This window comes from Falco rusticolus, chromosome 2, assembly GCF_015220075.1.
Source record: "Falco rusticolus isolate bFalRus1 chromosome 2, bFalRus1.pri, whole genome shotgun sequence".
Taxonomy (NCBI): domain Eukaryota; kingdom Metazoa; phylum Chordata; class Aves; order Falconiformes; family Falconidae; genus Falco; species Falco rusticolus.
Window position 1 is genome coordinate 94,974,533 of NC_051188.1, and position 11,301 is coordinate 94,985,833.

The following is an 11,301-nucleotide window of genomic DNA, read 5'->3' on the forward strand; positions in this document are numbered from 1 at the left end:
CATTATTTAAAAAATAAAAAAAAAATAAACCACCTCTCATTTGTCCTGGACAGTTCATCTTCTACAAGCAATGAAAATTAATCCCTTGGACAACCACTCTCCTCTCCTGCCTCATAAGGTAAAGATGAAGAAAAATCTATTTTTAAAAACAATTCACACCCATAGGAAGCCATTTCTTTAGACTGTATGGCATGGGAGCAGGGGCAGAATGCCTGGATACACCAGGATGTACACTATACACAAAAGCTGCCTTTAGCATTCAGAACCTGCACGTGGTTTTGCAAGCACCCAGGCAAAGCCAAGTCCCTCAAAGGCAGCAGAACAGGCTCTGAAGGAAGAAGAAGGTAGAGACAGGGAAGCCAGAGGGGCCAAGAAAGACCTGAGGAATTTCAGAGGGGCTGAAACAGCTTCTCCCCCTTCCAACACATCTTTTCCAGGATACCTTCCTCTCCCCAAATTCACTCAGGTGTGGGGTTCTCACATAGCCTCCCCACTTCTCAGTTCCTAGAGGCAACTGAATGACTCCACAGTCTCCCACAGCAGCTCCCACCACCAGATGCGGTGCAACATAACAGAGCTGAGCAGATGCCAAAGCCCCACTTCTCCCCTTCCACCTCGCTGCCCAAGACAGCACACTGTGATGACTTCTGCCAGGCCAGTTTAGGTACTGAAACTAGCAGAAAAGAAACATTCCAAAACCAGTTTTCTAGTGGTTTTTGTCCCTGAAGTAACTCACTATGGTATAAGATGTATATGAACGGCTGCAGGGAGTAACGGGGGATGGGGGGTGAGGACTAGAAGAAAGCAGAGGTCAGACCCAACAGTCTTGTAAGGACACCTTCCATCAACAGCTACATCAGGTTGACCATATTCCAGATGTGCCCCCTCAAAGTGCTTCAGAGTGCCAGGGCCAACTCCTAATTCTTCCCCATATCAATGAAAAAAACCCAAATGCTTCCTGGTTTGGGGGATTTTTTTTTAAACCACAATAAAACATAAGCATGTTCCCCAATTACTATAGATTTTGCAGTCATCTGCACTTGAGAGGGGAAAGAAAAAATAGTCAAAGGGCTCACCAATCACTAGGTACAGGGGATGAGCTTCACCCTGAGAAAACCAACCATCCTGAATACAATGTATTTTAAACAGCAGATACACAGGGAGACAGGGATCACCTCATTATTTCATATGTTGAGCGAGTTCAAACTCAGCCACCAGAAACCCCATGGAGAAAGAAAGAGTTTCAAGAAGAAACTCAAGACCTTAGAAAAAAAAAAAAAAATAAAATCTGTTGCAATGCCGGAGTGAATTCTTCCTGTTTTCAAATAGCAGTCACACAGATAACAGCACATCCAACCAATTTATTCAACCAGCCTTATGAAGCAAATAAACTCCTACCCAGGCAACAATGCAAGTTCATCTTCACATAAAGTTCCACTAGTCTTGAACTACTACTTCAATTCACTCACAGCAAATAAGCCCTCATTGAACACAACATTAGCTTTCTTACTCCAATTTCTTCTCTCTTCCTACCTCTGTCACTCCTCCCCTATTACACTCTGTAGCCCTTACTCACCCTGCCCTCAAAGCAGAATAGTCAAGGACTGATCACTCCCTGTGCACAGTTCTCTGTCCTTCTTTACTGTATGTCCTGGCAGAGGAGAATGCACCCCTTGTAAACATGACAGGTAACATTCAATACATAATGCAAGGTAAAAACCGAGGCAGATAGCCAACTTCATGAGAAAACTAACTGCCTCTCCCTGGAAACTTTTTTTTCCCCAAAGACAAAAATTAACATTTTGGTTAATATCATCTAAAGCTTTCAACAATTAAAAAAAAAAAACATCAACAAAAGCAGATGCCATTAAATTATGATTTTCATATGAACCATAACCTAATGTCAGTAAAAAAACATGTGAATTTTGATCATTTCTACTTGAACACATCAACTACATTTTGATTTGATTAGTCACATTGTATAGTCAAAACGAGCAACACTTGTCTTTTTGGTGCTGAAGTTGCACAACCTGCTATGTAGTGCAGTGTTAAATGAACAGCCCACTTCTTTCTAGAGTAGGCAAGGCCTTAAAGGTAGTGCTATAGCAACATCCCATTTTTTGTGGGATGAAGGCCTAACATCACACGGAAAGTGAAATTTGAACTTAACCACCATTGGGCCAGCTTTTCTGTGCAAATGCAATCTCCACTCTCTTAAGGTAACTGTCATAGATGCTTCAAGAAAATCAGGCTTGTGCTAGCCCCATTTAGAGCAAGCCACAGTTCAATGCTATTGTTCGGGCATTCAGGTAAACATGAAGCATCCTGACTCTACTAATCTTAGACACAAGCTATTTCCAGATTTCTTCTCCAGTTCTCTACTGTTCTGTTTCAGTCAAACACAGAGCACAAGTAAAATACACACAGCTCAGACTTGTGACACATGCCTAGCTTGTTCTACATGGCCGGTGTAACTGTGCTTCTGGCAGCATTTACTGCCACAGGATAATGGGCATTTTGCTCTCTAAACATGAGTACGGCCAAATCCCAAGTAATGTAAATCACAAATTCAAGATTAAAAACAAACAGTGAAACTGCAAAATCTATAAGGTTTTGCTTACCTTGCTTATGGGCTGCATAATTTTATGTGAATGTGTAAGGACTTACAGGAGAAAGGCCAACAGTTCAGCTGAACAATAAAAAAATATATCATGCAAAAACCTCTGAAAAATCTTCATCCTAAACAGGATACAATCAGTACTACAAAATTTTACAAATATTGATTTTATATTGTCTTCCTAAACAAGGTTATTTTCAACAATTATGTCTTCTCTACCCCACCTCCCCAAAACAAACAAAAGAAGTATATATACAGAAATAAATTCTCAAGAACAGGATGGACACTTTCTTGGCCTTTTTGATTGTTAATGAAAATCACTACATAGTTCTCATTAATACACACGCACATACTCTGTATCTACAGATATCTTTTTTTAAAAAAAATACATATTCTAATATCCCAAGTTTCTTTCCCTTAACATTTCAAAGATTTCAAGCAGAATCCCAAAATAAACTCTATCAAGAACTAGATCATAAAAAGATTTATTCTCAGCACCTGACTTTAGCACACAAATATTCCTACTTTGTCTTCACCGCCTTTTTTCTATTCTCTGTATAAATCTTTTTACCAGTGGTTCACAAAATCTTGCAAGATAGCCACCCGTTCTCCAGAACCTTATCTTCCCAAACTCCCAAAGCTAAAACTGATACTTGGCAATTCCCCTCATCATTTTGTAACAATTAAAATGAAAAAGCTTGCATTCAGTACCCACTGACAATGCTTTTATAATAGAATACTTTGAAAAAGGAAGTGTTTCATCTATGTGCTAGTTTTGGCTGGGGTAAAGTTAATTTTCTTCATAGTAGCTGTTATGGGGCTATGTTCTGGATTTGTGCTGGAAACTGTTGATTACACGAGGATGTGTTAGTTATTGCTGAGCAGTGCTTACACAGAGCCAAGGGCTTTTCTGCTTCTCACTGCACCCCACTAGTGAGCAGGCTGGGGGTGCACAAGAAGTCAGGATGGAGCACAGCTGGGACAGCTGACCCCAACTGCCCAAAGGGATATTCCATACCATCTGATGTCATGCTCTGCAATAAAACTAGGGGGGGGGAGGATGACCAGGAGCCACTGCTCAGGCACTAGCTGGACATCAGTCAGCTGGTGGTCAGCAACTGTTTTCATTTGCATCACTTGTCTTTCTTGGGGTTTATTGCTCTCTCTCTATTATTTTCCCTTTCATTACAATTTATTATTTTATTTCAATTATTAAACTGTTCTATCTCAACCTATGAGTTTTCTCATTGTTATGCTTCCAGTTCTTTTCCCCCCATCCCAGTGGACAGGAGTGAGTGAGAGGCTGTGTGGCGGTTAGTTGCCACCTGGGGTTAAACCATGATAAACTATTAACTCTTAAAACAGTTGTGAAAATACCCAAGTCAAGCAGCAAGTGTTTTCCTTACCATCAAAGGAAGTTATTTTTGTCCAAGCAATAAAACTCACAAGTGTCTTTGCTTAAAAGTTACTGAGCAGTTTTTTATCACACCCTTCTCCTATTTTAAGTCACCAGTGAAAATTATTTAATAGGATGCAGCTTTGCATTACCCACCACCACACTCATTCTGCTTCTTCAGAGTTCTTACTCAGAAATTTTTTTTTTTTCGGTTCTTCTTAGTTGGTTATTAAAACTAATGAAAATATTTTTCTGCTTGTATAGCAAATAATCAACTTGTTAAAGGGAGTTTCTATAGACTCCATACTAAATGAATACTGGTAGAGACTTCCAACACCATCACACCCTGATTTAGGTCAGGGAGGGTTTTGAGTCCTTGAGTACTTAGCATTTCTAGCTCCAGTTACCCATATGAATCTGTCTGACTGAAAAGATAAGCAAGCTTTGGAAAAAAAAAAAAAAAACCCACACACGAAAAACCACAAAACTCCCCACAAAAACTAAACAAAAAAAACACTCTATAACACACCTCGGGCTCTTCCTGATACCAGTGAATAAAGAGGAAAGAAAAGACCCAACCTTTTCTACCTTTTCAAACCATATGACAATATTAACAGATTGACTTAAACATGCACACACAAGAGCACTGGTGCAAGTTGCAATAAAAGAAACTATCCCAACATTCTTGATTCAACCATGTCACTAAGGAATTGACATCACAGATTGAAGTTCTCAAGAAGAAAAACAAAACTAAATGGAAGACCAGTCTTCCTAAAAATGAAAATATTATACTGATCTGCACATGCTCTGATTGTTCTTAAATCAAAACATCCACTTTCAAAGTTCTCAATCCATCTTCTTTAGTAACTAGCAGAAGATGGGGAAAGAAAAGCATTGCTTGAGGTGTTTGGTTTTCATTTCTTCGCTTTCTCAAAAATTTCCAGAGACAAGGTTACTTCTGGTTACATCTTTTAAGCACTGTATCACTAGGCAAACAGTATTTAGAGAACATACATATCTAGCAGAGTTGCATCATCATTCATTGACCACTTGACAAGTTTACAGCAGTTCATAATATGAGGAGTGGTTTCCATAAATCTCTAAACTGCTGAAGCCATTATCACATCCAACATTACTAACATCACAGATATTAAAGCATTTGTCAGCTAACAAAACAGATAAAAATATAAGGTAAAGCTTTTCTATTAATAAGAATAGACAAATATTTCACTAAATTAATGCAGTCCTCCAGAAAAAAAAGGTGAAATGAATTCAGTTATTTGAATTATCATCCAGTACAATAAAATCCTTTTTAGAATTAAATTACCTCCTTTGAGTATAAAAAGGATAATCATAGGCTTTCTTACTGACACAGTCTTTTGTAAACACTGAAAGTAACTTACAAGCTATGATACTGTCATTTCAAAAAGCACTCATAAAACTTGTTCCAAAAATCATATGTATAATAGCATCAGTAACTTAAGTACATTTTTAATTGTCTCTCCATTAAGGTGCCTTTTTAAACATCACAGCACAATAAAAACATGACAAGGAAAATCACAGATAAAGAAAGATGCTATTCGGATAAACAGAAGAGATAAGCATCCTAAAATCCTCTTAAATTCCTAAAAAAAAAAAAAAAAAAAACCCAAAACAAAAAAACCCAATCAAACAACAGACTGACTAATCTCAGAACATTAAATCTGAAAACTTACATCCGCTTGACCACATAAAAATAACTAAACCATGAAGCCAAGCCAAGCAACCTTATTCCCTGTAAAGAACAGAACCTAGTATTCATACTCTACAAACACAGGTTCTGGTTTGTTAGAATTTAAGTCAGATCTAGGAGAGGACCTTTCACAGCAGTTTGGCAGAACATCTAAAGACATTCAGAAGACACCTCTCATGCCGCAGAGAACAGGACCAAGCACAGGGCTACAAACACTAAAAAACCAAGACAATAAATGTAAGACTCTGAGAGTCTGTTTATACTTGTTTCACTTTTACAAGTAGTAAGAACCCAAAAGCCCAAAAGTCCGTGCAGGTACCAAGTCAATCTACCTGATTACAGATGCCTAGCTACATAATGATAAGCACAGCAGATGAGAATGTGAGGTTCATCCACCCCAATAAAAAAGGACTTTATAAGAAGCTTCTCCACAGTGAGAAACCCAGCCTCAGGTGTAGCATCACAGGAAAAGAAGTTGCATTTGAGTGCTCTCTGAAAAGAGGAGTTCGAAGGGTTATGAGATTCTTTTGTTGTTCTTTTAAAGCTGATTCCAAGGGGTACAGTAGGGATATGGTTATTTATATCCAATTTTTAATGGAATAAATTTAAACTCAACAATAATGGGTGGCAATGCAAAACTTAAGCAGAAAAGTAAAGATCCATGTATGATAAATTTACCTACCATGCACCACAAATGAGCATCACTGTTAAGGATGGGTCCAAGTCTTGGTATACTCCTGTTTGTCACACAGGGTTAACTCCCCATAAATTACACTTTTAACAGCCACAATGAGGTAGTGCAGGTGTCTACTTTCTTACCCCTTCCTGCAGCCCTAGTTTTGGGAGCATTCCTTTCTGGTGACAAATGGCTCACATGAGCTCAGAACTTCTCCCACAAAGGTAACTGTGTGACAGAGAGTCCAACCTAGCTTTACAATATCACCACATCTTAGAGACTGATGGCCACTCATGTGGACATCTTGTTATTTTCTAAGTTACTGTGTGTTATTTGGCAGAGCTACAAACAGTAGCAGAGGCACAGGAGCTATGCCCCCCAACTCTGGAGGGTCACTCAGTCACATTCAGGTGGTATCCAGACACCCATCTTTCCATATGAAAGTTTTAGACCCTGCTATGAAAGCTCTGAAATAGAACAGACCTCTGCAGACATCATGAAAACAGTCATTCCCAATAAACTGATTTTCTAAATAAAAATATTTTCTACGAATACAGGCTTAAACCCTTGCTAACCTCTGTCCACTATCCTGACCTATTGTTTTACAGTTCATCTGCTCAGTACCAATTCGAAACGATGCTGTGCCCTTTACTCAGATTTACTTTGATCTGAAAGCACTCCATTTCATATTCAGCACAGCAGCACCATCATTCCTCCACTACTGATACCTAAAGAATCACCACTCCATACCTGTGCTCATTCTAGTCTTTCCCCAAGCAACTGCTAAAAGTAATTAAGAGAGAATAACAGGCAAGACAGACTTCTGATGCAACCTAATCTGGCAATTTCTACGTGTACCTTATCTATCCTACTAATCCTCTCTCCCGAATTACAGATACTACCACACTATACATGTTTATGCAGCCCACACTACAGAAATATTCACCTGCCTTGTACAGCTCCACATCAGAGTACTGATCTAACAAGGTTTGTCAATCACTACCTATGCTTTGAAATTCATTACAAGAAAAGGGTTTGGGTTTTGTTGTTGTTTTTTTCTTTAGAGAATGATGCCACAAGGTTTATACCAAAACAATTATTCCAGACCGTTACTAGATTGGTGAATTTCCAAAAAGGAGGTGGGACAGAGGCTATGTCAGTGAAAGTGAGATTAATATTTCTACATGATATTTTTGTTTTCAGTGTCAGATGAACATCTCCAATCTTTAGAAATCAACAGAAACTCTACTATGAAGCATCTATATTTGATGCACAGTACACAGCATGACAGACTGCATAGGCAAGAAAAGAAAAAATTACCAATGGTCACATTTGTCACAAAACCAGCTTGGCATTCTTTTCCATTTCTGCACACATCACTTTTCCAGATTATGCCTATATTCCCTACTCACCTAGCAACTGTGGATGACTGTTGAAGCAATTGCAAAGTATGAGTCTCTAAAAGACCCTACATGCACAGGTACCACATGAAAAAACCTGCACAGATAATTAAAACATAATAAGGTTTTATGTATGCTATGTAAAATTTTATATCCAGTAGCCACCTTCAAAGAGTTTATAACCCATTTTAAGCTTATTCTAGATAAAAGCTCTTATACATTAATTGATCAAGCCAAAATCTAAATTCTCATATCTATTAAAACTATACCCTGACTTTAAGAAGTATCTCTTCAAGTGGCCATGTATAACACAGCTTATTCATGCCACTGCCTGCTGAATCAAGGCTGCAAACTATAACTGTAAAAGCTGACCGGCAACCTAAAACGAGAAAATCTGTATGCACAACAAAATAAAACTAAAAAAAAAAAAAAAAAAAAAAAAAAAGATGCTGAAGGTCATAAAAAAGTTCAGCACCAGCCAAGTTCAAAACTACTTTCTGTAGGTAATCTGCCTGCAAGACCACACGAGCAGTTAAATGCTGTTTACCATCTCGCTTCTTTCCATCAGAAAGGCCTTCCTTCTAACAGCAAAGAAAGAACCAGTATTTTCAGGCAAACTAGTTTTTCAACCCAAATGCACAGAGGGATTAAAAATGGGGTTTACACTGGAACCTGTCTGCTTCATGAAGCTCTCATAAAATTGGAACAGATACCTGGCTGTTGCCTAGGAAACAGCAAGTAAAGTCAAGCCCTGTGTAAACTATTAGGTCTTTTAACAACCAAAAAATTAGAAACAAAAAGAGTAGCTCAGTACAGGTATGATTTACTGCAATCTACAAAAGATGAACTCGGTCCCAAGTACTCCATATCCTTGAATCAAGCAAAGCCAGTTACAAGCTTCAAAACTTGGGATTTCATTTCAGAAGGAACTTCCAGGTTCTTCAGGAAAAATACTATGATCTGCCTTTACTTAAATACAAATCTCAGCACTGGCAACAGCTGTGTCTTCAAGTATGCAGAAAGGTACAGATTTCATACATACCAACAGAGACTGAAGCTTCCTATACATACATATAAAAAAAAAATATAAATATATATATATATATAAACTGCCATCTACCCGAGCTAATAACATTTCCAAGCAGCATATCCCTTTCTCTCCCTTTGATTCTGTCTCAAGAGTGACATGAAGATCTAGGAGCTTTTCCTAAAACACTGTCCCTAAACAAACAGAAAAGGTGAAGCAATTCAATTACCTGGAAATAAATATCATACTACGTGACCTGTTCCTTATCTACATGAGCATATTTTCCTTCTCCTCAAAGTTTCCACTGTAGTTACTGCTGCTGTAGCTCTAGCGGTATCAGCCAGTAACATGACCCAAGGAAAGGAGAGTGAGCTGCTAGTGTTGTAGCCGTCACACCGTGTGAAATTGCTGTGAGCAGGATGAGACAATGATGTGCTTGAATGATAGCAGCTGTTCTGCGCTGGCATCGCCACCAGCAGAGCTGTAATCACAGTCAGGTGTAACGGTGGGAATTTTGGGGGATAAAGGCTACGCCTGCACCTGTGGCACACTCTGTAACTTCCAGCCACGCAATATTTGTTTTTTAAAGACCATCTGTCATTCTGACAAGCTCCCTACCTGAGCGTCACTGGAGCAAGCTACCTTTTGTATTTCCTTAACAAGGCCTTTCTCCCTTTTGCACAACGTCCAATTTCAACCTCATACGTGCCTCGCAACCAGAAAATGATACGGTAAAAAATGGTGTAGGAACCACTGTAGCATAAGAATTCAAAACACTCCTAGTTGCTGTGATCAAAGCAAAATCCTTTAGGAGATTATCTGCACCAGAACCCTGAGAAAATCCTGCGGCTCAAGTACTTTTATACTGCGTCTTTGAGATAAAGCACAATTTCCCCCGTCACCGAGCAGGGCTACCTCCAATTAGGTTTAACTACGGTGAGAAGGTTCTACCAGTGGCCGTTGTGCTTCTTGATCCATCCATGCAGCTTCGGGCCTGGCCACTAGCTGTGAACGCAACAGTCTACAGATACAGACCACAACTCCGAGGCCATCAAAAGGAAGATTTATTTGGGAAACGAATAAAAAAATAAAAAAAAAAGAAAACCTATCCTAACCAACCACTCATTCAAGCAACCAGAAGTACGTGCCTCACGAGCGAGGGGTAAGAGGCGCCAGATCCCCTCGCGCCCCAGCACCCATCATCGTGGGAAGCAGCAGAGGGGCAGCGCTCGGATCTGGCGATGATTTCACCGCTTCGCTAAAAATATCGCTCCTGGAGGCGCCGGCGTGTCCGGGGCGGCGGGTACCGCGGGAGCGGAGCGGGGCGGAGGGGCCGGGCGAGCCCCTTCCCGGCGGCGCGGCCAGGCCAGGCGGTGCCCGCTCCCGTAGAAGTTCCCCCCTCCCCCGGCAGATCACCGCTACCCTCACCTCGCCCGCGGAGGCGGCGCGACCACCGCCACCCACCTACCCACCCACCCCCGCCGCCCCGGTTCCGGCTACCGTCGCCGCTGTGGCATTCTCAGGACCGCTCCGCTCGCCCCTTCACGCCGGCGTTTCAAGGCGGGCACGGCTCTCGCCCCACCGCGGCCGTACCGGCCAGGAGCGCCCGCCGCGGGACGCGTTCGTTGTCCCTTAAGGAAGGGAGAGGGCAGCGCCCCATCCCGCGCGGAGCCACCGGCGCGGCCCGGCAGGTGCCAGGGGCAGCGGGCGCCCCCCCCGCCCCCAGCCCGAGCCCCGCTGCCAGGGAAGTTGAGCGCGGCGCGGGCGCTCCCCCCGCCGGGCAGCCCCCCCCCCCCCCCCCCGCCGGGCAGCCCCTCACCCCTTCCCGCCCCCGCCGGGCAGGGGCAGCGCCCGCTGCCGCGGGACGCCCGCAGGTCGCGGAGCAGCTGCAAACACCTACCCGGAGAGCTTCCCAATCTTCACAAAGCTAAACACATCCATCCATGCAGCCGGCTAGCTCTGCCCGTCACACTCACTCACTCCAGCAGCGGCGGCGGCAGCAGCAGCAGCTCCATGTCAGGAGAAGGTTGCGTCCAGCGGCAGCAACAGCCCTGGCGAAGGCAGGAGCCGGCGGAGGCAGAGGCTGCTACCCCCCTCCGGCAGGGAGCTGGGCGTGCAGCATCTCGCAGGAGCAGCATTCATCTGTGCGCAGCCCTCCCCCTCTGCTCCCCCCCCCCGCCCCGCTCTCTGCCTGCCTTGCCCCCTCCCCGGGGTAACTCAGGGAGCGGGCAGGGCGCCGGCGGCTGCCCGCAGGAGGGCTGCCCTCAGCCCGGCTCCCCGCCGCGCCGCGCACCGGGAGGCTGAGGGCGAGGCGGCGGCGCTCCGCCGCCCGCTGCCTGTTTGCGGTATCCCCAGAGGAGGAGGACGGGGGGCGCTGAGGGAGGTGGAGGGTGTGGAAGGGTGAGTTTCTCCTCTCGCCGGCAATATCTCCCCCTCCTGTGGGGGAGCGGAGG

At 43.0% G+C, this 11,301-nt stretch overlaps 1 protein-coding gene across 2 annotated transcripts in view; it reads right to left on the bottom strand.

The window, feature by feature from the left end:
* Positions 1-10,987, bottom strand: part of FRMPD4 (FERM and PDZ domain containing 4) — a 298,557-nt gene extending 287,570 nt beyond the window's left edge. For both annotated transcript variants that reach the window (XM_037378277.1, XM_037378278.1), the window contains exon 1: positions 10,749-10,987. In XM_037378277.1, the coding sequence (XP_037234174.1) occupies positions 10,749-10,789 (41 nt within the window). In that variant the 5' untranslated portion in view covers positions 10,790-10,987. The remainder of the gene's footprint in view (positions 1-10,748) is intronic.
* Positions 10,988-11,301: the final 314 nt, after the last annotated feature.